Here is a 25,000-nt window from a genome sequence, read left to right as displayed (position 1 = left end):
CACACACACACACACACACACACACACACACACACACACACACACACACACACTTCCTTTTTGAAAACCATTAAAGCATTCCTGTGTGGGTTTGAGCATAGCAGTGTATGTCTGTGCGTGTAGGAGTGTGTCCGTGTGCGTAGAAGTGTGTACAAGGATTAGTGTGTGTGTGTGTGTAGGAATGTGTTTTTTATTGCTGTACTTTGAAGCCACAGGAGAACGGGACTAAAATTCATACTGGTAACGGTGCTAGTAAGAAAAGTGAACACCATTGGTAGTAAATCTTGGTGTGTGTGTGTGTGTGTGTGTGTGTGTGTGTAGGGAGGGGAATATAGGAGGGGTGGGGGAGGGTGTAATGAAATCGCTACTGGAAGAGGAGACACTAAATGCTGGAGGGGGAGAGAGTGAGTGATTATTGGTGGGGAGACATTAGTGGTGTATGGGTTGTGGGTGGAATGCAGAATAATGATGAGGGTGTTGGTGATGGTGGTGGTGGTGGCGGCGGTGCTGGTGGCAGTGGTGGTAGCGAAGTAGGGAGGTTGAATTGGTGTCTTGGATATTAGAAGGAAGGGAAGATGTCATGGTGTAGAAGGGATTGAATGGGCGTGTTTCGTATTGTAGGGAGGAGAGAGGAAGGTGTGGTGGTATGAATGGGAGGAGGAAAGGCAGGCATAGATGTGTAAAGGGGAGGGAATGGAATGAAAGTAGGTGTGGCAGTATGGAGAGGAAGGGGAAGAGGTTTCTTATATGAAAGGGAAGGGGAAGAGGAGCTATGATGGTATAAAGGAGAGGGAAGAGAGAAGAGGTGTGATGAAGGACACGAGGAGGGAAAGGTGCCGTGGATTGAAGGTGAGGGAAAAATGTAGATGTGGTATGAAGGGTAGGGAAGAGGTAGGAGGAGGAGAGGAGGGGCAGATGTGGTGGTATAAAGAAGAGGAGGAGGAGGAGAGGCAGGTGTAGTGATATAAACGGAAGAAAACTGACAGAATAATCAGTAATTTACCGTTGCACCAAAGAGGTCACATGGACAGGTGTGGATGTTGCAACAGTAAACAAACTAGTGTTGAGAGACAGGTACCAGAATTACTCACGTGTACTCGTAACCGACGCGGCTTATATTAGGTGTCCCTGGCAGGAATTCGAAGGCCAAGGCGACGGCCCCGACTGCCAAAGCAAACAACCCCAGCACGAGCATGGTCACGTTACCGACAGCCAGCCCGTCTTGATTCTCCGAGACGATCAGTGTTTTCTCTTCCACCTTCTCTGTTAATTCTTTGCTCCGTCCCTCCCTCCACCGCATGTGCCTCTGCCTCGCCACCTGCTCCTGTTTCTGCTTCACTCCCGTCAGCTGTTGTTTGTGTCGATATTTCTCCGTCATCAGCCCTTCCTCTCCCTTCTCCCTCTGCTCCGTCAGCTGTTGCCGAGTGTGTTGCTGCCTGTCAGGTGCCTCGCGAGTCGCATGAGCAGGCGCTGATGCAGGTATGGGGGCCTGTTGCAAGTCCATGGATAGGTCATGTCCTTGGTCTGTATGCTCGTTGTTTTGTGTTTGCGTGGGTGCATTGTGGGTCTCCGAAGGCTGTTTATGCGCTTCTTCTGCTATCCCAGCCACTGTTGCCACCGCCACCGCCACCAGGGCAAGCAGCATTCCTGTCACGCAAACAGATAATTTTAACTTTGAATAGGAACTTCATAAAAGAATGAAAGAAAGATGGAAGGACGCCGTCATCACAGGAAACATGGTGTAACAAGTGAGTGTGGCGCGAGGCGAAGGAATATAAAAACGGAAGATATATAGAAGTCTCAAATGTTAGTCTTTATGTAAATTTTATGCCTGCGAACGACGTGGAGATGTGAGATAATTGAGGATGTGGGAAGTCAGGTTGCGATGAATATGTGAAAAACATGCATGAGGGAAAGAGTGTGACAGTTAGGAAGAACGGGAACTTATACTCGTACATAGTTAAAAATCCAGTATAAGAGGGATTAATTAATTGAACGATTTTACCTTGGCGCCACAACGAAATGGGTCATATGGTGAGTGGAAAGAGAACAGATGGAAATGAGGTATGTATATAATTATAAAAAGGAATGGAGGACTAGGCAGTGTGAGGGAAGTCGAGGGGAATATAAAGTCAAGAGAGTTGATGCATGGACAGAAAAAAAAAAAACGGTGATAATTGAAATGAGGGTGTGCTGGTACGGTTATGGCGTATGGGGATACAAAATGAAACATTACGTATCATGAACAAGTAGAGAAATACAATTAGATATGCAAATAAACAAACACATGATTAAATTAAACTGCAACATACGATGTAGTCCAGAATCGAACTTTGCAGATGATAATCACTGTGTGTGTGTGTGTGTGTGTGTGTGTTTATGTTTGTAGGTGTGTGTGATTCACCTACGGTCGTCTGCTGGTCACCCAGCCAGCCATTACCCTACGGAAAGAGCTCAGAGCTCATAGTGACCGATCTTTGGGTAGGACTGAGACCACTTACACACTACACACCAGGACAGCGAGATCACAACCCCTCGGGTTGCATCCCGTATCTACCTGCTGCTAGGTGAACAGGGCCTACACATTAAGAGGCTCGCCCATTTGCCTCGCCGCGCCCGGGATTCGAACCTGGGGCTTCTTGGTTGTGAGCCGAGCGTGCTGATCACTACACTACGTGTGTGTGTGTGTGTGTGTGTAAGGAAGGGTGGATGTAGGAGTCGGTGCTTGTGCGAGCTTATGTGGGAGAAAGGTGGATGAGTGGATGATTGTAGGTGTGGGTGCATGCATATGTGTATGTGGGGAAGTAGTGACTTGCAGTGCCTTTGTAGAAGGTCACACGCACACACACACACACACACACACACACACACACACACACACACATGCACCAGAGAGTGCCAGAGTCTTACCCACGTGGCCCATGGTGGCGCCAGGAACCAACCGCACCACCTCCTCTTTCGCCTCTGTCTGTCGGCGTACTGGAAGTCTTGACCACCCGCCTACCTTATTTGTAGATCTCTCTCCCTGTTGCTTCCACGCTCCTGCATGACTGGCCACCTCCACGCTGACGCCCTGCCACGCTTTGTTGTTGCCTAGTGGAAACCCTGAGTCTAGGAGTGACTGTGGGTACACAAACAGCAGGAGGTCGAAGTGAGGGGCTGCGGTAGGAGGGTCAGGGATCAAGGTCATTTAGTGGAGGTGTGTTCTTGTTCTTGTTGTTTTGCTTCTTGTTACCTATACATGGTTTGATGTTATGAGTTAGTTTGATGTTATTTTTGGGATACATATAAAATTTATTATAAGCAGTTTTCTCTTTCTCTTTCTTCTTTTTTTATGCCATTTTTCTTATTTTCTAGTATTTTTTTCTTTACTTCGTTTTTCATCTTTTTTTTTTATTCTTGTCTTTACTTTGCTTTTCTTCTTTTCGTGTTCCATCTTCATTTAATATAGGGTCAACACACACACACACACACACACACACACACATGATTTTAGATAGTGTGCCAACAAAAGCATATCATAAACACCGCCGCAACATGACGCAAACACACAATTATCAAGCCCTACTCAGTACTCACTCCAAGTCATTATTTCCAGCAAGGCTTTCTCCACGCCATAATAGAAAGCTGCGGATCCATACTCAATAGAACTTACCGGACGCCACGGAACTGAGCTACTTAGTACAATATGAGTACATCACCTCCTGCTGCTTATTTTGTTACTTATGACGTTACATTACATTTTGTTCTGTTTTTGCCCTTATTGCATCGCCTCTCTAAGGGGGAGCGTTTTGTTACTGTAATGTTGTTTGTCTGTTACGTCGTGTTTGTTGGGAATCTTTACTTTTTTCTTACTGTTTGTCTCTTTTACGTCGTGTTTGTTGGGAATCTTTACTTTTTTCTTACTGTTTGTCTTTGTTACGTCGTGTTTGTTGGGAATCTTTACTTTTTTCTTACTGTTTGTCTCTGTTACGTCATGTCTTTTCTATTGTTGTTTATGTACATTACGTCGTGTCTCTAGCTTTTTTGTTTTTTTTGTGCTGTTTGTCACTATTACGTCGGGTCTCTATTGTGTGTTTGCTTTTTTTTCCCGCTGTTCGTCTCTATTGTGTCGTGTCTCTCTAAAGGTGTGCTTGCCAGTGCCTTGTGGTCGCTAAACTGTTCCCAGTGCACGCCGCTGAGAACCTCGCAGGAGTGAAGAAGTACGAACACAAGAGTAGCAACGGCAAGACTTCATTGGCATACCTAACTGGGATTTTTTTTTTTTATCTATTTTTGTAAGGAAAGAGACAATTAAGTGGGGTCTGTTTATATGGTGTTTTTATGTGGCTTTTTATTTTATGTGGTCTTTTAAATGGATTTTTATATGTGTTTTTTTTTTGTCTTTTTTATGCTTTGTGTGGTCTTTTTTATGTAGTCTTTTTTTTATGTGGTCTTTTGGTGTTTTATATGGTCGTTTTAAGTGGTGCTCTTGTGTTTTATGTAGTCTTTTATGTGGTCTTTTTATTCACTGGTCAATCTTTCTTCTACGCAAAACAGTAATAATAATAATAATACAAGAACATTTCCCAAGTGCCACCTCATCGAATACTAATTGTTTGGACAGGTTGTATGTTGTACTCTGTCCTCTTTCCTGGGACGTATTTGATCTCCTTTTTATGCTTCCCTGTTGTGTTGTTCCTCTTTCAAGGTTTGCTTTCTGAGATGCGTAAGTTTCTCTCTCTCTCTCTCTCTCTCTCTCTCTCTCTCTCTCTCTCTCTCTCTCTCTCTCTCTCTCTCTCTCTCTCTCTCTCTCTCTCTCTCTCTCTCTCTCTCTCTCTCGTTTTTTACGGTGCTTAATTTGCTCCAGTGTAATTTTTCTTATCTCAATATGGTCTTGGGACACAACTTTTTTTCTTTACAGTTTTTGGGATACCGTTATTTCCCCACATCCGTGTTGTCCAGTAACGCTCATGTGTGGACGATAAAAAAATAAAAGCAAAAAAAAAACAAAGGTGTGTTACTGAGACGCACACCAGGTGGCTCTTTGTTGCTGGCTAATGTTTGATCGTGCATCTTTCGGTCTATCTGTCTGTTGTCTATATCTGTATCTGTATCTGTATCTATCTTTCTATCTATCTATCTATTTATCTATCTATTTTTTCCTGCTGTTTGTTCTTCCTATGTATTCCCTGTGCAATTCTGTGTTTTCTGCTGTAATTTTTTGTGCCTGGTTTTACTGCTTGGTGCACGAGTCATTGCGCTGATTTATGTTTGACCGTCGGAACACAGTGCATATAATAATAGACCAACAAGTGTCCTGGTTCTTCCTATGCATTTTCCCAGTATGGCGTAGCTTGTGCCATAATCCGTGAAACTGGTGCCACTGTTTGATGGACTTGAGTCAATGCGCTGAAGGGATTACCGGAAGCCTGACTCAGTATAAACAAGTGAAATATTCTAACCTTCTCTGTGTTTACGTTTATTATTATTATTATTATTATTATTATTATTATTATTATTATTATTATTATTATTATTATTGTTATTATTACTGTTGTTATTATTTTATTATTATTATTATTATTATTATTATTATTATTATTATTATTATTATTATTATTATTTTTATTATTATTACTTTAGTTATATATTTATTTTTTCAAATGCTCAGTTCCATGGAAAATACAGTACAAACATTAACGATTCACACACTTGGACTTAAAACAGCTTACACAATGAGCAACAAACACGTAATTCATTTAGAAACTCCAGAGCATATAAGAACTAAGGAGGGCATATCAACATTCGAGCCTTCTGCCAAAATTTGTTGTCAGATAAGCCACAATCCAAGCTGACAGTTGCCTCTGCTTGATGTCACCCCAGCTGGTTATTTACGACTTCACCGACCAGTGGATCATGTATGGAAGACAACCATCCATAACATAGAACCCAAGAAGCTCCTCATTCCTATTATTCCCCTTCGGTGACGAATTCAGGTTTTGTTCTGTCACGACAATTTTTAAAGGCCACTTAAGTGATCACTTGAGTTCTCATGTGGGTTTTTCATACTGATAATCCAAAATGCAAGTTAGATTATCACTACAATCAAGAAAACGTCTTGGAAAACTCATATAATTTCCACTACAGCTCGGCCTAGATAAGACGCCCACAAGTTTAAGAATATAGGCCTCAGTCTGACGCCTCGCTGCGTGAGCCAGGCGTCCCCCAACCCACACTCTCCAGGAATCCAGAAACCCCTCACCCGTATCATTCACGCCGATGACGTACTACTGACAATCTAACACAAGCTGACGCCGCGCACTCGACGCCTCGCAGGACGGGGGTGGCGGCGTGATGTGGCTGCAGATGAGGCTTCTACTTCCCACGTGCTAGTCTCCTTGGCCGCTGGGGAGGGTGGGTGACGTGCTGTGCGGAAGGGGCAGGAACTGTGCTATACGACCTCCAGATTCGCCGGCGTGACTTGTGGAAAATTAATAGCCGCAAGTCTGAACGTGTTCTGGTTGGCTTGGACATGGAGGTGGTGGTGAAGTGCTGGTGAACTCTTACCTATAGTGTTGAAAGCTTACTTTATTTTGATTGGAAAGTTAGCTAAGGGGTTAAAAAAACGGATAAGAATTGAAGCTCGATGAGTAATATCACTCCTCTTCCCGAGTTAAGTGAGAGAGTTTAATCAAACACAAATTCCACCTTTTTCTAACTGTGCATGATTAACAGGTTGATTTTAAAAGGTATTGATTTCAGGTTGGCAATTCACATCTCTTTGACTTATGTTTGATGTCAGAGACGCCAGGGATCCTGTGTGTGTGTGTGTGTGTGTGTGTGTGGCGGCAGCGCACCATCATAGGAACTAGCGGATTCTTTTTATTCTTCCTCCTCTCTATCCTAACCTTCCCTTCTTTCCTCTCATCAAGTAAGTAAATTCCTTTCCCTCCATCCTCCTCTTCTCCCCACAGCCACTACCTGTCCATTCCCTCTACCCTATCCCTCAACAACATAAGTATCCATTCCACCTAACAATTCCTTCCCTCTTTCCTCCACCACATAACTCCATTAACTTTCCTTCCGTACTCCTACTCCACCTCTTACCAGACCTCGACCTTCACCTTCACCTTGCAGCTCATGTGTGGCCTTCGTCAGTGTCACGAGGAAGATTGTGACACTGACTGGCTTAAGGTTTTTTTTATTGTATTCCCAGCGTGGTAATTTGTTTGATAAGTTATGTGCGTCTTTTCTCTCATGACTGTTCATATGATTTACTTGCTTATTTATTGGTCTGTCTGTCTATATCTTTGTTTATACACTATATCTATCTATCTTTATCTATCTATCTATCTATCTATCTGTCTCTATCTATATCTATCTATCTATCTATCTATCTATCTATATATATATATATATATATATATATATATATATATATATATATATATATATATATATATATATATATATATATCAACTACCTACTTATCTGTCAATCTGTCTTCTTACTTACCATTCTACCTAACGACCGATCAAATTACATACCATCAACGTATTCAACTTCCTTACCTCTACGAGCCAGCAAATTACTTATTGATTAATAAAGTTATGGACAGACTGACAAAAAAAAAAGCTAAGCAGCCAACTAACTAGCTGATTAGTTGTGTGACCAATTAAGTATCAGATATACTAATCATTCTTCAAAAAAGGTAGTACAACGAATACGCTAAACTAACTACTTATCATGCTAGTTATCCAATCAGTTTCTTGAACTAATACGCCATGAAATAAACCGACTAACTCACTCACTCATTCGCTTACTGTTACTATCCGGCAGTATCTCACCTTCATCATTGATAAATACTTGGGAATACCTTAATGTTTATTTTTATGTTTATCATTTATATAAAAATATAAATATAATAAATATAATATAGATCTGTACAAATACTGTACATGCACGCATAGCTCTTGGTCCCTTGGCCGTCGCAAGTCCTCGCGTTGAGACTTTGTTTGCAATTAAGATACTTTTGCATCAGGAGAGAGGAAAGAGAGAGAAATAGGAGAAAGAGAACACTTCTAGAGTACAAGGTGAGGATAGAGGAGAAAATTAAGGACTGCAACAATTGTGTCCAGCGAGGCAAGTTATGAATGATGAAGGCTAAGAGAAGAGATTCAAGAGACAGAATGTTGACAGCGTGCATTGAGTTGCATCCTGGCTAGGCGGACCAGAGGCAGGAAGTTGTCATGCTGCGGCTGGTGCTCCTCACGCTGCTATTGCTACTCGTGCTTCCGGGCCACGGATTCAAGGGAGCGGAGGACGGCATAGGAACTTTCAGCAGTGTGGCCTTCGCTGGCGTAGGATCTGTAATGCGATGGAAAGGAAATTATAAGGATGAGAATATAGTGAACCTTTTCTCTTTCACTCGCAATCTGTGTAACAATCACTTCAGTTTCTGAATGTGCTAAAATTTCAACGCGACAGGATTCTCCAGGAAATGGGAGGTTTGATTATATGGGTTTTAGTTTTAAGAATCTTAATGTTCTTAAAATCACCGATTCTTAAGATCACGCTTAATTTGTGATGATGTGGCATGGTGACAGCCAGTCAGAAGACCCCTGCCTTTCATTTTTTTTTCTTTATGACACATTGTTAAAGGTTTCACAAGCACTATTTTCAAAGGCCACACAAATGATATGTCAGTTCTCGTGAGTGTTTTCTCTTAATGATGATGCAGAATCCTTGTTAAAACATCACTAGAATCACAAAACCAACCTTGAAAACTCCAATCACTCCTCCTAGAGCCTACTTAAAGTCTACTGGTGTTTTCTCCTATTGACGGTGTAGAATCCTTATCAACTATCACTAGAATCACAAAACCACCCTTGAAAACTCTAATCACTCCCACCAGAGGCTTTTAAAAGTAGTTGAGATTAGGCGACGAAGAACTGAGAATATCTGTTGTGATAGGTTTCTGAAAGTGATGAAGAATACAGTCCTATATCTGGTGTAGTAGGTTTCTAAGAACACACCACGCATCCAACGCAAGGGCCCTTAATCCGTCACGCTCTGATGTGGAAGCTAAGCGACACGTGAGGAAACTATAGTGTGCTGGGAAGAGCTCGCTGCCTTTTCTCCTTACCTACGTGGTAATTAAAGTGCTCTTTTAGAGATCGCCGAGGGCCGTGACCCACTTGTTCACTGTTTTGGGGACGTCTTTCTCGTTAATGAGAATGAACAGCGGCGGACAAGGGACGAGGGAGGCGGGTAGTACACCACAGCCGGGGAAAGCGAGGGGGGGAGAGAGAGAGAGAGAGAGAGAGAGAGAGAGAGAGAGAGAGAGAGAGAGAGAGAGAGAGAGAGAGAGAGAGAGAGAGAGAAAAAAGAAAAGAAAAAAGAGAAAGAGAGAAAAGAGAGAGAGAGAGAGAGAGAGAGAGAGAGAGAGAGAGAGAGAGAGAGAGAGAGAGAGAGAGAGAGAGAGAGGGGAGGGGAGGGGAGGAATCCGTGTACACGTGACCAGGCCAGAACACCAATACATCTCCCATGAAAACCTTAGAAGATAACACCTCACGCACGCACTGAACACCCGTACTCACTCCTCGAGGCTCGACACGGAGCGCCATCCATCAGACTTACGTGGGGGCGGTGTAACCGGTGGAGCCGTCCAGTGGGTTCCCGAGGAGCAGCCCCGCGATGACCACACCCGCAGCCACACTGAGTGCCACGGCAAGCAGGGCCAGCAGGATGTCCCCCACGCCCAGGGTTAGGGTGATGGTCGAGGAGTTGTTAGTATCAGAAGAACCAGTCGAAAAGAAGAACCGCCCTCCATCATCCTTCTCATCCGCGGGTACTAGCTTGTTCTCAGCGGCCTCCTGTGACGCCCTGACGATCCCAATGGTCAGCAGAAGAGCGAGTAGGCAAATGTTACCTGCGGAACACACACGGGGTTAAAATCTCGAGTTCTTGTGCGTGTCATTGTACCTGTAACACATTGCACTGATCACTCTTGTGTCACATTATTGGCGTGTACCGGAGAGCACATCACCAAAAGTGCACAGTGAGGCGATAAGAGAGAGAAGGAAGGATGCATAGACAGGCACAGGCAGAGTTTTTGAATGAGGTGAAAGAGAGAACAGGATTTACATGGCGATATAGTTTCTGTCCCACCTTTAGAAGCCATTGTAGGAAGACGTAGGCTGGGATGGATAGATCACCGTGGACTGCTGACTGACTGGTTTTAATTGACAAGTTGGGAAAGATGAAAGGAAACGTGGGAAATGTGCAGCGGAACGAGGACAAATAGGCAAATGAGTACAGTGGAGGACTTCTGAAGGTGACACAGATAGGGGGAGAGTGAGGGCGGCAGGCAGGTAGGCTGGTGTTTGCTGTAGGGGAGCTGGCGCTGTACTCTTTCCCTCACCATCGCTGGCCACACTATATATATACTAAGAGTTACCACAAAATCCTCACTCCAGTAACTCCTCCCCCCTCTCTCTCTCTCCTCTGCCTCCTTCCCTTCCCTTCCCTACCCCTCCTCCCCTTCGTGGCGACAGTAACAGCTGGGTGCAATAAGGCGCTCTATATACCACTGGTCGAGGGAGAGAGTAGAAAAGCTAAGATATGGACTTTAAACCATCCTCGTGTAGCAAGTGAAAATCCCCATTTCTCTACCTCTCATTATCTTACTCTCACTCCCTCTCCCTTGCTAGTTCTTATGTTCTTTTTTTTTCCTCATTCTCTTCTCTCAGCATCTTTCTTTTTTTTTTTTATCAACGTCACTTCATTCGCTTTCTTTCCCTTGATGATGATTGTAGGGAAAGTGATGATGGTGATAGTGGTGGTGATGGCTTTGTGAGTTGTTATCCAATGGCGGTAGGATTTTTGTTGCTGGTCTGAAAGTGAAATGGTGTTTCGTATTGTTGTTATTATATATTTTCTTTATTTTGATTTATTCGTTGATGTTCTTGGTGTTGTTAACGTCAATATTATTATTATTATTATTATTATTATTATTATTATTTTATTACATAACATATTACATAACATGTTTTATACTTATGTATTTTTTTTTTTTTTGCTGTTATTGTTCTTGTTGAAACAGTTTCTCTCTCTCTCTCTCTCTCTCTCTCTCTCTCTCTCTCTCTCTCTCTCTCTCATGCCGCTTTCATTTCTCTTTCTCAGCCCACAGCCCCACAGTATGTTGACTTACCCACAGCCACCAACCAGAGCCCCCCCTCTCCCCCCATCTTAACACTTACTCTCTCCTCAGGCTGTGTGGTTGTCTCCAGCAGCTTGCAGTATGTACACACACACAGACGGACATCTTTCGAGGAAAAAAAATGCTGTTTGCTGTAAAAATTTATCAGACAATAAGAAAATAAGGGCACATGATTTAGAATTTTTTTTTCTCTCTCCTTTCTGACAAAAAAAAAATTATATATATATATATATATATATATATATATATATATATATATATATATATATATATATATATATATATATATATATATATATATATATATATATATATATATATATATATATATATATATATATATAAACACCAAAATACCTAAATAACAAATAATAAAATTTAATCAAACAAGTACAAGACACTAAAGGGTGTCACTTTAATGACTGAAAAAAGTGTATGACAGTCACAGCTATCTGGTACTGATGGACTGTAGAGGAAGACCATAATATGCCTTATGATGAAGTGCACCTGAGGGAAGACAAAAGAACTCCAGACAGGGATGGAGGAGTGTAGCAAGTGAGGGAAGACAGGTGGGGGTGCTAGGCTGTGTCTGCCACTTTGACCATCAAGGCACAGACAAGACATCTTAGGCCAGTCTCCTTCCATCTAGTTACTCTGATGCATCACCTAAACAATCTAACAATGAACAATGTAAAATATTGACATTACATCTACATAAGATAAAATGTCACTTCATTCAAGGCAAACCAAAGATATCAAGTAACATATTTAACTTCAAAAACTTTAGTTCAAAAACTTTATATTTTCTTAAGGAAGCTTGATGAGCCAGTGTTGTGGGAGACTGACTTAGCCAAGGCTGAGGCCCTAAACCCTCCCACCACACTGGCATGAACACACACACCCTCCCCTCCCCTCCATTCCCTGCATCAGAATCCTGGTGATGTGCTCCTTCAAGTCAACCTGGTCACTGCTAACACCAAACACCAACATGAAGCAAAAAAACACTTAAATTATTTCAGCACTTCCAAACACTCACTCAATTCAATTTTTTTCATTTTCCATCCCAGACAAACATTCTTCACCACTTCCTATCAACATCCTACCTGGCTCCTGTCTTGTCCTCAGGTGTTGCAGTTGCTGAGGTAGTGGTCTTCTCACCTGTCTCTTTTACCTGTAATTAGAGTAGATTATTAGTGGTGGTGGTGGTGGTGGTGATGTGGTTTTGAGTTGAAGGGAAGGAAAGGGAAGGAAAGGAAAGGAAAGGAAAGGGAAGGGAAGGGAAGGGAAGGGAAGGGAAGGGAAGGGAAGGGAAGGGAAGGGAAGGGAAGGGAAAGGAAAGGAAAGGAAAGGAAAGGAAAGGAAAGGAAAGGAAAGGAAAGGAAAGGAAAGGAAAGGACAGAAAAGAAAGAAATAAAGAAAGAAGAAAGAAACAGAAAGAAAGGAAGAAAGAAAAGAAAGATATAAAAGTATGAGAAAGAGGAGATAATGAAAAATAAAAGAGAATACAAGGAAATGCAAGGACAGGAATAAAAATACAGATAATTGCCAAGAACCTCAATATGACAAAGAAAGGAAGAAATGAATGAAGTAATGAAGGAACACAATACACTCAGTCACATCATTAATTTTTCAACACAACGAGATGAAAACAAATAAAAATACCCGTCTTCCTCTTCTTACCTCTTCCTCCTCCTCCTGCTTTTCCTTTTCTTCCAGTCTTAGCATCCTCTTTCAGATCCTCTGCCACCTCTTCCACAGATACCATTACATCACCTTCTCCTTCCACCTCCTCCTCTTCCCCTTCTTGTACATCCTTAGTGACATTTTCCTCCTCCTCCTCCTCCTCCTCTTCTTCTTCTTCTTCTTCTTCCTCATTCTCTTCCTGATCCCCTTCTTCATCATAACTTCCATGTTGTCCATATCTTTCATTCTCTCATCTTCATTCTCTGTCTTTGTCTCGATCTCCTCTTCCTCCTCCTCCTCCTTTGTCACTGGGTTGTCTGTGTCTGTGTCTCATTATCATCCTCCTCTTCTTCCTTCTTTATTTCTAGTTTCTCTGTGGCTTCCTTTTTATTGGTGTTTTCTTCTTTCTCATTCTCCTTGTCAGATGTCTCCCTTTTCGCCTTCTCCTGGAATGCAAGAACATTGATGAAATATCACAGGAAACTTGAGTAATAATAGAAAATGCCAATATCATAAGGGACACTCAAATTTACCATGTTTTTCTATAGGTGTTCTCAATCCTAAGTCAAGATGCTGGAAAGTTCTTTCATTTTATCTTTACTTTCCTGTACATGCTTGTAAATGTCTTGTATTGTGTCTTAAGTGCCATGAATTTTTGGATAGTGCAATGAAAGGGTTGAGCCTCTACTTTATATGAATGTACTTTAACCCATTCAATACTATTTGGTACATCTTTTCTTAATCACTAACCACTATGGGATATTTCTTCTTTTCTACAGCCACCTCTAAACATTATACTGGTTAGAAATTGCAAAAATTTCTTATAATCCCTTACATTCTTGTAAACACTTATAAGGACTTCATACATTGTTTTTAGTGTCGAGAATTGTTACATATCACAGGTAAAGGGCCAAGACACTACTGTACTTTTCATACAAATGAATAATTTTATTTGATTCCATAAACACATGACTAAAAGACTGTAAGATTTAAGTACACAAGCACTGTTATGAGTGAGTCAGCTTGTGTTTTGCTGTCTCCTTACTGTGCTACCTTATACTCCCTGACCAAGCTCACCTCTGTGGCTTAGTATTAAGAGGGCATTAGATACATACAAGACAATGATTGAGCTTTAAGAGCTCAAAACCTCTTATATGGGTCAAATAGCCTTATGTAGTCCCCTTACTACACTATCTCATATTCCCTACCCCAGTTCACCTCCAGGACTTACTATCAAGAAGTTAGATAAATACACTTTAAACACTTTAAACACTTTAAACACTTTATTATGTTTGTCTGTAGTACATATATAAGCTTAAGGTACAATTAATTGAAAGACAAACAGCCCCTTATGAAGCACAAGCTTTTTGGGCACACTTAATATCTACTTAATACTGAAATGTAAAACAACACTAAACTAAAAATCTAATTGAAGAAAATGTAAAAAAAAATAAATAAATAGCAATAACAAAAGATTTAGGGATAAATGGCTTTGCAAGAACAGGAAGGAAAGGAGAAAAATCATAATTATACATGAGAAATAGAGAAAATTGAAGTGGAATCTGATTATAAACAAGCAAATATTTGTTTTGAGAATAATTAAACAAACAGAAATAAATATGTATATATACTAGAGGATATAAACTATTTTAGTTACATTGGATATGAACTATTTGGTTACAATACCAAGAAACAAAATAACTGATATTGATAAAAATTGATTGAAGTACAAGATGTGTCAGTATTGAGACAATAAATATTCTTTTAGTTTTCTCTTAAAGATATTTACGCTTAATGAATTTTTTATATGTGACAGGGTGCTATTCCATATTTTGGGACCTTTATACATTAGAGAGTGTTGGTAGAGAGTTAAGGTATGATGGGGAATCTGTAGAGAATGAAACAGAGTTTCAAGGGCTCAATATCTCTCTTGTAGCCTCATGAAATTCTCTTATTATACTACCTCGCACTCCCCACCGCGGCTCACCTCAAGGGCCTCGAGATGCGCCTGGTAGCAGTCATAGTGCTCCCTACTCTTGCAGTGCTCCGGTGCCTCGTGTTATGTCTGGCTCACCTTCTTGCAGCACACAGTGCACATAAACAGCAACTGCTTCACCAGGTGGTTCAGGCCTGGTGGTGGAAGCAGTGGAGGTAGTAGTAGTAGTAGTAGTAGTAGTAGTAGTAGTAGTAGTAGTAGTAGTAGTAGTAGCAGTAGTAGCAGTAGTAGCAGTAGAAGTAGTAGTAGTAGTAGTAGTAGTATTACCAGTAGCAGTGGTAGTAAGGACAGCTGTGTGGCTTAGCTAACTAACCAAATGTGGAAGGAAAAAAATAAATGAAAGAATGCAGGGATGCAGTCAACCAAACATGAGAGGAACAAAACAAAGAAGAAAATGAAAAAAAATAATGAACAAATGAGGGAATGCAGGCAGAAAGAACATATAACCAACCAAATGAGGAAGGAAAGAATAAAAGAATACATGGAGGAATGCAGCCAACCAAACAAGAGAGGAATAAAATGAGCAAAAAAAAAATAATAATAATAATAAATGAAGTAACACAGGTGGAATGAACAAGTGCACAAGTGTGTGGCTTACCTATGGGAGTGGAAGGGTCGCAGACAGGGATGGTGTCCTTGTTCCATACCTGTGAGCTCAAGTTGTTCAGGTGCATCTGTGTCACAATCTCATGAAACTCCTCTGTCAACTCTGCAACATAAAGAAGAGGTGAGGAAAGGTGGGGGTGAGGGTGGTGCCTGTTTGTTTGTCTCTCTAGGTAGTGGGTAGGATATTCTCTCTCTCTCTCTCTCTCTCTCTCTCTCTCTCTCTCTCTCTCTCTCTCTCTCTCTCTCTCTCTCTCTCTCTCTCTCTCTCTCTCTCTCTCTCTCTCTCTCTCTCTCTCTCTCTCTCTCTCTCTCTCTCTCTCTCTCTCTCTCTCTCTCTCTCTCTCTCTCTCTCTCTCTCTCTCTCTCTCTCTCTCTCTCTCTCTCTCTCTCTCTCTCTCTCTCTCTCTCTCTCTCTCTCTCTCTCTCTCTCTCTCTCTCTCTCTCTCTCTCTCTCTCTCTCTCTCTCTCTCTCTCTCTCTCTCTCTCTCTCTCTCTCTCTCTCTCTCTCTCTCTCTCTCTCTCTCTCTCTCTCTCTCTCTCTCTCTCTCTCTCTTACTACTACTACTACTACTACTACTACTACTACTACTATCACCACAAAAACTCTGCAAATGCAAAGCCAACAAAATCAAACACCAAAACTACTACTACTACTACTACTACTTCTACTTACTCTGCTTAGATATGACAGTTTCCTTGCCCTGTTTCCTGGTCTTCCTCAAGAACTTCTCACATGCAATGCAGTTTTGAATACTTTGAACCTGGAGAGAGAAGGAAAGGTAAGACACAGACAGGGAGGGAATGTTATGGTACAAGGTGTCCTAAATTGACCCTGGAAAAGGAAAGGTAAGACAAGCATGGAGGGAATGTGAGGGTACTAGAAAAGAGAGGACAGTGGACAAGAGATACTGAGGAGATAGACTGGAGAGAGAGAGAGTATAAGGTAAGATGCAAGTTTCAAGGGGTGACTGTAAATATAAAGGTAATGGTGGCAGATGGTGAGTTTCAAGAAGGTTGTGTATATGAGAATACTTGAAGAGGGAAGGCAGTGGATGAAAGATAATGAGGAGGAAGACTGGAAAGTGAATGTAATGTAAGATGCAAGTTTCAAGGGAGGAGACTACACAAATATTAAGGTAATATTCTTTTTCTGCTTTTCATGATTTAATTATCTGTGACCTTATAAGAAAATTTTTGTCACAAAAATTTTTAAAGATTTTATACTGGTTTATACAGGGGCATAAAGATTTTATACATACCTTTGTTAAAAGAAAAAAAAACATGAAAAAATTTAAATTAAAAAAATTTTGATCTGATAATTGGGATATATTCTTTACTTAAAGAAGAACTATTGTACACATGTTAAATATGTTAGAAATCTAGTGCTTAGTTTCCCTGTCATGTTCTCAGCACCTAAGTCCCTCATCACCAGCTGGCATGTTCGTAATTCACAAGCCAAGAAGCAAACCATCACTTATTGCTCTGCTCAAGTCTTCATTGCCTTCAAACACCAGTGAAGTCACTGTTTATAATGGAATCATCCCTACAATAAATAACTTTCTCCCGCAACATTAACTCTGAAATACGAAATGCACATAATAAGGGAGTACTTAAGCAAAAGTCATAGTGGCTTAATAAAGACTTAACTTGACTGACAATACTTATATAAATATTTGTTAAAAGTAAACAAAAGAACTTGTTCATGGATGAATGTAAACTACAAAGAAAATACAAGAACTCGTATAAAAAAAAAGAATCAAACACAATTAGGTATTGTATACGAGACAAGTATAAATGCCATTGTGCGCATGCAAGAGTTGAAATTGCTATTTAAATCCTTATAAAGTGTAGTCATCACCTATTCACCTTATTAATTTGGTACAAAGCTATCTAGTTAATGCAACTGTGTGCAACACACTCATTTAATTAATTAAATTATTCCTTTTGTTCACAAGACATATGCATTGAAGGGGGAATGAAAGAGGGGGGAATGTGGACAAGAAGTTACCAGTGGTCATAAAGATAATATCCATTCAAGTTAGGACAATAAAATATTACAAAAACTGTTCTTCCTGTTTCATAAGTTCGTTCTCTGCAAAGTGCTGAAAATTTTCAATTATCATATGAAGGCTACATGTATGATAGTTAACTCCATCCCATGCCACCCCCAATAACCACCCACACATCACATGACTGTAGATATAAAAGAAGCAGGAGGAAACACATAGATGATAGTTAACATAAACGATAGTTCATAATTATTCTCTGCTTGTGTTGGTGGTTCAGCACAGAAAAAGTGATTTCTGCTTGAACATTTAGTGTGCTGTGTATCTTTCAACCAGAATGATGATTGGTGGTGGATATATAGTGTTATCAATGTTTCATAGAACATTCTAAAAGCAGTCTACAAAATCAGTAGGTTGGGAGGTCGACCTTATTACGCCTTACAATCTCTCCCTCAAATGACACTTGGCTGAGTATGGACATGTGCGATTATATTCGTTTTTACAATACAAGTGTGATCGAGATATTGAATAATATGACAATAATGTAATACTTATCGCTATCACCTCTGGCATATAATGCTGAATAGCATGATGGTAATAATGGAGAAAATATTAAGTATATCAATGTTAAATGTTTGCTCAGCTTCAAACACCAGTTAAATTATAACAGAGAAATTTAGTTTATGAGCTCATAATTAAGAAAAGATGACATGGAAGCATACTGAATAACATACAGTTTTTGTATAAGTGAAAATAACAAGATACTCTGAACATAGTGCTCTTCAAGATAACAATGACGTCTAAACAAATATTCAATTCATGATCCTGCATTCTTTCTGGGGAGTATGTGGTTGTAAATAGTTAAAATCTTTTGACACTACAACTTTTCCATCTCATCCACCCACTGCCTCTGTTCCAGGAAATGTTAAATGTTTCTAAACATTTGGATTATATAATTTTTATGCATTATAAAAAAAATAAATAAATAATTAAAGAGATGCAGAGTAATAACATTAATTAACATATCAATAAAACTATGCATTAAACAAGGAAAGCTATACAGACTCACTAACACACACACACACACACACACACACACACACACACACACACACACACACACACACACACACAGAAACAAAGATGGCAGCTTTTATTTTAGGTAGACATGATAGTGTATGTGCATGTCTGTAATGATAATGTGAGTATTTATCTGTACCACCTGCTGGGTAAATTCGGCCAAAGGTGCAATCTTCTCAAGGCAGGAGGCAAAGAAAGACTTTCTGATGTAGTTAAAAGTGGAAGGGGAATGAAGACAAGGGCAATGGCCATTTGGTGATAACATGCAAGTGTGTGCAGGAGAATATCTGATGAGAGCAATGCAGTGATGAGAGAACCAGAAAGAGTCGGTTAAAAGAAAGAGAGAGAGAGAGAGAGAGAGAGAGAGAGAGAGAGAGAGAGAGAGAGAGAGAGAGAGAGAGAGAGAGAGAGAGAGAGAGAGAGAGAGAGAGAGAGAGAGAGAGAGAGAGAGAGAGAGAGAGAGAGAGAGAGAGAGAGAGAGAGAGAGAGAGAGAGAGAGAGAGAGAGATATATATATATATATATATATATATATATATATATATATATATATATATATATATATATATATATATATATATATATATATATATATATATATATATGACTGAACCAAAATATAGGATGTATTAAAGCTGTATGGTGTGAAAGGAGTTAAAGTGAAGACAGTGGACTTTGAAAGCCCTTATGAAACAAGAAAGATATATAAAGTATGAATTTAAGCATCTTGGTTTGATTATAGCCAAAAAAAAAAAAAAAAAATGAAGATGAGATGAAAGAAAGAGCTCTGCAGGGGAGGGAAAAGGTAAACAAGATAAGTGTTATCGTCTGATTAAGCATAACTTCTTCCCAATCAATGGGACACTTAACTCTCCAATATTCATGAAAACAGAAAGTTGCCAATCCAAGTAGTTTAGTCCCAAAACACAAATAATGTCAAGGAAATGGGTATGATTCCTCTTTTATGTTAGTATGAGTTAAAGTTTGGTTAGGCTGAATTAAAATTATGTTAGATTAGGTAAGTGATAATAATCTAAGACTCCTTTTTCTGGCCCTACAGAGTCATTACATGAGAAGAAAAGTGGGATCTCAATAATATCACAAATTTTAAAGAATAAAGAAACTGCCAGTCTCAAGCAGTGGCTCTGCAACAATCAACAATGATACCCTTAAAATCACAAAGGTGAATACCATTCCTTAACTAAATACATCACTTAATAACTTCCTAGAACCTGCAATGTGATCAAGAATCAAGGTTTATAAGTGGCTTTAGCAATGTTTCAAGAGTAAGTCTGATAAGTAATGACTATAAGTGACCAGCAATGTTTCAAGAATAAGTCTGATAAGTAATGTTGGTATCTGCCATTCCATTGGTATCTGCCATTCCACTTCTTAGGCATGCAGATTCTTTATTCACTAAAAATTTGGGTATTTAGTTACATATGTTCATAGCTTTATAAGAAAGTTTTACATGTATCTAAAGGTTTCTGTAATACAGCAGTAGCCTGAAAGAGTTGCATTAGTAACAGAGTCAAGATAATTAATCATTATTGGGTAAGGTTAGATTTAGTGACATGGTAAATAAACAAACGCACAAATAGATAAGTGAATAAATCAAATTACGGTTTTCCAGAGCAACCAGATTTCTCTAACAGTTACCCTAAATATAGGCTAACGGAGAACACTACACTGAATCCAGTCCAACCTGTATACCTTTCAGTGATTTGAATAACGGCAGAGCATCTACTTCGGCTAAACTCCACCATGCTCCAATACCCGCCCTCTTGCCAATTGAACATAATATAAATGCAAAACTACTTCAGTATACCATCAATATCTTCCCATCTTCAGTAACTACAATAAACCTAAACCTGTTTCTTCTTGTCGTGACAGGATTACAGCCCAGCCCCAGCCTTGCCTTGCACCATTCCGTGTCATCTCGTCTTTTACTCATGACACAAAGTGACATCACCTTGATCAGTTCCAGATGCACCGAATATTGTTGGGTGCTGAAATTGAATAACTCTCTTCTTAACTACGTTGCTCTATTAAAAACTACTCTCCTCACACAACTTGTAACATAACGATCGCAACACAAATCTCTTAAATGGTCTCCTACCTCCCTGCCGCAGAAACCAACGTGCCTGCCAGTCTTCCCTTGCATTATAAGACATGTTAAGACAACGAATAGCAAGATTTGAGCATAAATTTCACTGTTTTATGGAGCTGCCAAAAAGCCTGCAAACCCTCCTCTTCATCTTCCTGTGACCTGTTTTAGTTGCTCAGCTCTTTCGTCTCGCTGCTCTTTTTACTCTCTTTCTCTCTCTCTCTCATCATCATCATCATCCATTCATCAGGCAGTTATTTTCTCATTCTACCTGTACTACCCTTACATCCACTTTACTCATCGCCTCCACACCTGCATTTTCCCACTAGCACACTCCACTTACAGCTGGCAACTTAATCTTAATCGTTGCCATGTATCATCCCTGTGTTCAATTTTGGCTACGTATTGCATGCATGACCTCCCTCACCTCAGTGTAACTAACGGAGCCATGGAGGGAGGTGCAGTGAACAATATCATCCTCCTGGCTGACTCATACAAGGTAATAACCATCACTCACCTCCTCCTGAGCTTCTTTCACGTAACCATATTGTTCCTAGAGGAGAGATTATGTACTGCCAGATCATATCAGATATATTATGAAGAGTATAGGCCAGTGTTTGTGGCATTATTAATGTCACTCCAGTAATGCATGCTAAACTTGATAATTCCTGGTTGTTAGTATCTAGTTATGTATTTTTCGTGTCTAGAATTATGTTAAAGGCTTTCTTCGCTTGGACTTTAGTAATAATTAGTGGGGTCAGCGGAAGGGCACGCAGGGTTCAGGGGCATACCTCCCGCCGCCCCTCCCCCTTGCCTACCAGTGGGTGGCACGTCAGGACGCGTCATGAACCGGCACAAGTTGCGTGGTGTGACAGGTGGTGTACACGTTCTGCCCTCTGTCATTACCGCGGTAGAATTTTAATGGATCTCTAAATAATAACCCAAGTTCGCCAGCGAGTGTCAGCCTTATATCAATAAAGCCTTCACTTTCAGGGTACATTTCAGTGTAGACTTTTCTTTGTTGAGTGAAAAACAACTGAAATATCCACTAGAATATTCAAATGACTGTCAAACTTAAATGAAGGCTTCATTTGTGTGGCTAATTTCAATGTAGACTTAGAGTGAAAAAAAATAATAATAATTATATTAAACTGGCTACCTTAGGGATTTAAGTGTAGAGTTGATTATGAAATTTGCTCTATGATAGGTACTCATTACACACTTATTTTTGGCTATTATGGGATTGTTCTTTACTTTGGTGTTCAAAATACATGTTCTAGTCCTGCCTGACTGATTCCTATTTCCTGAAAGGCAAGTTTCCTTTGCCTGATTTTTTTTTGTTTTATTTTATTTATTTATTTATTTATTTATTTATTTATTTATTTATTTATTTATTTATTTACTTATTTATTTATTTATTTTTTTTATAACCTCATTCCTACATAATTCTCTCTCTCTCTCTCTCTCTCTCTCTCTCTCTCTCTCTCTCTCTCTCTCTCTCTCTCTCTCTCTCTCTCTCTCTCTCTCTCTTATTAGATTGTGTACTTACACTCATTGTATGTCCTTTTCTTGTAAAAAAAAAAAGTAGCAATAATAACAAATTACTTTTCTGCATTAGAAGGCAGATTAGTCTGTCATGACAATCATTAATGCCATCATATTGTTTGTGTCATTTCCAATATATTTATTTCTTTACATATTTTTATATTTCCTTATGTTATTATCTTGCCTTGAAACAGGAAATCCACTGGTATTGTAACCTTATCAATATTTTTTTCTTTCCTATAGTGTAACCTTATACAAATTTTGGTAAGATTTTTGTTTGAATGATTTAGTGACTAACAAAACTTACTTTATCATCATACTTTGTAATTTTTAATATTTATATATATTATTTATTTATATTGTATTTTATTTTATTTTGTTGCCATCTTAAAGAATCAAATTCATCTTCCTAAATTATTGATCATATATGCTTTAAATATGTATAATTCCCAATAAGTAATAAATCTAATAATAGCTAAGAAAAAGTCTCACTGAATGTGAAGACCAGACCTTGTCTCAGCACCACTCATTATTTCACAACCAAAGCTATGTTTATGCCTGTTAATTATTAGCCATTCCAAACATATAGTACATTTATAGTTTTGTTTCAGTCTGTACTCAAACTTAAATGTGGCTTCAGGTACACACCATAATACCAGAGAAAGGGGATACCTAATGTAACGGCCACATTTTTCATATTGATAGCTCCATCCTCAGACAACCATTAGCTGGTATTGCTATTGTTGAATGCATTTCTCTCCATGATTTTTTTTTTTATGTAGTGCTTGCAAAGGTAGTTTTTAAAATATAGACAGGATAAAAAAATATAAAAAATCAGATGTTTCTGACATTTCTAGCCTGACACTGCACTTCACTGCATCTGTGAGCCATGGACATTCAGACACTCCTACCTGCAACACTCACACTGTCACTGCTAAGACTTGACAGCATTGTCAAATTTCTCATCTTAAATACTTCTCACTCATCACAAGTGTTGTGAAGTGCCACCAACCACACTATCATTAATGTTGGCTGGCTGGCTCTATAAATACTCTGCAACTTGATAACTAGTGATCAATGTCAGATGGCAGACTACTACAGTAGTGCTTCTGTCCAGTATTATGTACAGTATATATGCAGCAACAACAGCAGCAGCAGCAATAGTACAGTACTATCTGCTACTATTATCTACCTTATACAGTTCCTACTTTCATTAGTGTTCTGCTTACTATAAATATTTTATAGTTTAGATCCAGTAGTATGTAATAATAATTTCCAGTATTTTTACATGACATACAGCACAAGTATTGGAATTACCAAATTACTCAAGGATGGATAAGACTGATAATTTGCTCCCTGCTGAATCATTTATGGAAAGGAAGAAACTGCTTAAAATGACCAATATACCATTTTATTTACTTAGGCATTAGAGTCACCAAGGCAAGAATTGTCATGACCACCATACTTTCTCTCTTCACCCTTGTGCAGGTCACCCACCACCGCCAGTATCCCCCAGGCACTACCTCCATCTACTCTTACTTTGAGTCTCGGGGAGGCAGGTACGTGCCTTTATCAGATATTTAGATAGTTATGCTTAGCTATATATAATCCCAATACCAGCTGTATAGATTGATGTTTTCTGGTAATAACATACTAAAAAGTTTGTAGTAATTTACTGATTCCATTTCCAACCTTCCTCATCAGGTTCCCCTACACAGTGTTCTTTGGGCTCCAGTACATTCTCAAGAGATGGCTTCAGGGTCCTGTGCTGACCAAGGAGATGATTCAAGAAGCCAAAGAGCTAATCAAAGTTCACATGAGGGACAGAGATGATATCTTCAATGAGGAGGGTTGGAATTACATTTTGGAGGTGTGTAGGATTTGTACTTAATCTCATTGTACTATGCAAGTAAAGTACAAAATTTAATGTAGGTTCATTCTGCTTGGTCCTTATACTGCTTCTGTTCAATTAGGGTGTGAAATTGAGGTTTCCATAAAGTTTTGAAATATCTAAAATTCAAAATCATCACTTTCATGCCTTTCTGGTTTGGAAGGTGTGTATGGAAAAAGAGAGAGAGAGAGAGAGAGAGAGAGAGAGAGAGAGAGAGAGAGAGAGAGAGAGAGAGAGAGAGAGAGAGAGAGAGAGAGAGAGAGGGGGGGTGAGGGGGGGCAACAGGCACACAGGCAGAAACTAAGGTGTGTGAAGGTCTTAGGGGGAAGGCTTGTATTGATCAGTGAACCATCTCCTAGCTCCACCATGCTTGTTGTGTTTCCTGTTGCCAGTCATCACTGTAATGCACACACACACACACACACACACACACACACACACACACACACACACACACACACACACACACACACACACACACACACACACACACACACACACACACACACACACACACACACACACACACACACACTGAACCCTGTGCACATATTTGAATGCATGAAGGGAAGGTAAGATCCATTAATATTTACTAAGCCTCTTATTGCCAATCCACTGATTATATTTCAATTTCTATATAGCTGATAATGATTACTTTTAGCTTAATAGAAGAATTATGAAATGTTTTAGGAAACAAAAACATTACTAATATACTTCTCATTACTTTTAGTTTTGTAAGCTTGAAAAGTTTGTTGCCTGTTGCATGCTCACTGACCTTGCATGATTGTGATGAAGGTGTAACTTACTATGGCTTTATTCTTTCTTGTCTGCATACCTGTGTACATGTGTGTGTGTGTGTGTGTGTGTGTGTGTGTGTGTGTG

At 39.6% G+C, this 25,000-nt stretch overlaps 4 protein-coding genes across 7 annotated transcripts in view; 1 reads left to right on the top strand and 3 right to left on the bottom strand.

The window, feature by feature from the left end:
* Positions 1-3,205, bottom strand: part of LOC135102988 (uncharacterized) — a 6,575-nt gene extending 3,370 nt beyond the window's left edge. The window contains exons 1-2 of the mRNA XM_064008784.1: positions 2,911-3,205; positions 1,092-1,647 (exon numbers count right to left, since the gene is read on the bottom strand). Coding sequence (XP_063864854.1) covers positions 1,092-1,647; positions 2,911-3,190 — 836 coding nt within the window. The 5' untranslated portion in view covers positions 3,191-3,205. The remainder of the gene's footprint in view (positions 1-1,091; positions 1,648-2,910) is intronic.
* The window catches only part of LOC135102989 (nicotinamide phosphoribosyltransferase-like), a 77,873-nt gene that overhangs the window by 38,206 nt on the left and 14,667 nt on the right, over positions 1-25,000 (top strand). The window contains exons 1-3 of one of the 2 annotated variants that reach the window (XM_064008785.1): positions 21,040-21,181; positions 23,716-23,786; positions 23,932-24,097. In XM_064008785.1, coding sequence (XP_063864855.1) covers positions 21,092-21,181; positions 23,716-23,786; positions 23,932-24,097 — 327 coding nt within the window. In that variant the 5' untranslated portion in view covers positions 21,040-21,091. Of the gene's footprint in view, positions 1-21,039; positions 21,182-23,715; positions 23,787-23,931; positions 24,098-25,000 lie in introns of those variants that run through there. The other variant, XM_064008786.1, reaches the window with a different exon arrangement.
* LOC135102992 (uncharacterized) lies at positions 7,855-11,371 on the bottom strand. 2 transcript variants are annotated; one of them, XR_010269881.1, is made up of 3 exons: positions 11,245-11,371; positions 9,623-9,914; positions 7,855-8,350 (listed from the first exon to the last, which is right to left on the bottom strand). XR_010269881.1 is itself a non-coding variant. In XM_064008792.1 (3 exons), exons 1-3 carry the CDS (start codon positions 10,164-10,166, stop codon positions 8,266-8,268), a joined length of 390 nt encoding a protein of 129 aa, XP_063864862.1. In that variant the 5' UTR covers positions 10,167-11,117; the 3' UTR covers positions 7,855-8,265. The 2 variants fall into 2 exon arrangements, 1 of the variants encoding a protein (XP_063864862.1); XM_064008792.1 differs by lacking the exon at positions 11,245-11,371 and adding an exon at positions 10,154-11,117.
* LOC135102993 (uncharacterized) lies at positions 11,620-20,849 on the bottom strand. 2 transcript variants are annotated; one of them, XR_010269882.1, is made up of 6 exons: positions 20,695-20,849; positions 16,163-16,250; positions 15,482-15,592; positions 14,875-15,017; positions 12,885-13,333; positions 11,620-12,375 (listed from the first exon to the last, which is right to left on the bottom strand). XR_010269882.1 is itself a non-coding variant. In XM_064008793.1 (4 exons), exons 1-4 carry the CDS (start codon positions 20,737-20,739, stop codon positions 14,947-14,949), a joined length of 315 nt encoding a protein of 104 aa, XP_063864863.1. In that variant the 5' UTR covers positions 20,740-20,847; the 3' UTR covers positions 14,155-14,946. The 2 variants fall into 2 exon arrangements, 1 of the variants encoding a protein (XP_063864863.1); XM_064008793.1 differs by lacking the exons at positions 11,620-12,375; positions 12,885-13,333 and having other exon boundaries at positions 14,155-15,017; positions 20,695-20,847.

This window comes from Scylla paramamosain, chromosome 8 (genome assembly GCF_035594125.1).
Source record: "Scylla paramamosain isolate STU-SP2022 chromosome 8, ASM3559412v1, whole genome shotgun sequence".
Classification (NCBI taxonomy): Eukaryota; Metazoa; Arthropoda; class Malacostraca; order Decapoda; family Portunidae; genus Scylla; species Scylla paramamosain.
Note: the sequence above shows the minus strand (reverse complement) of the source record. Positions and strands in the feature narration are given on the sequence as shown.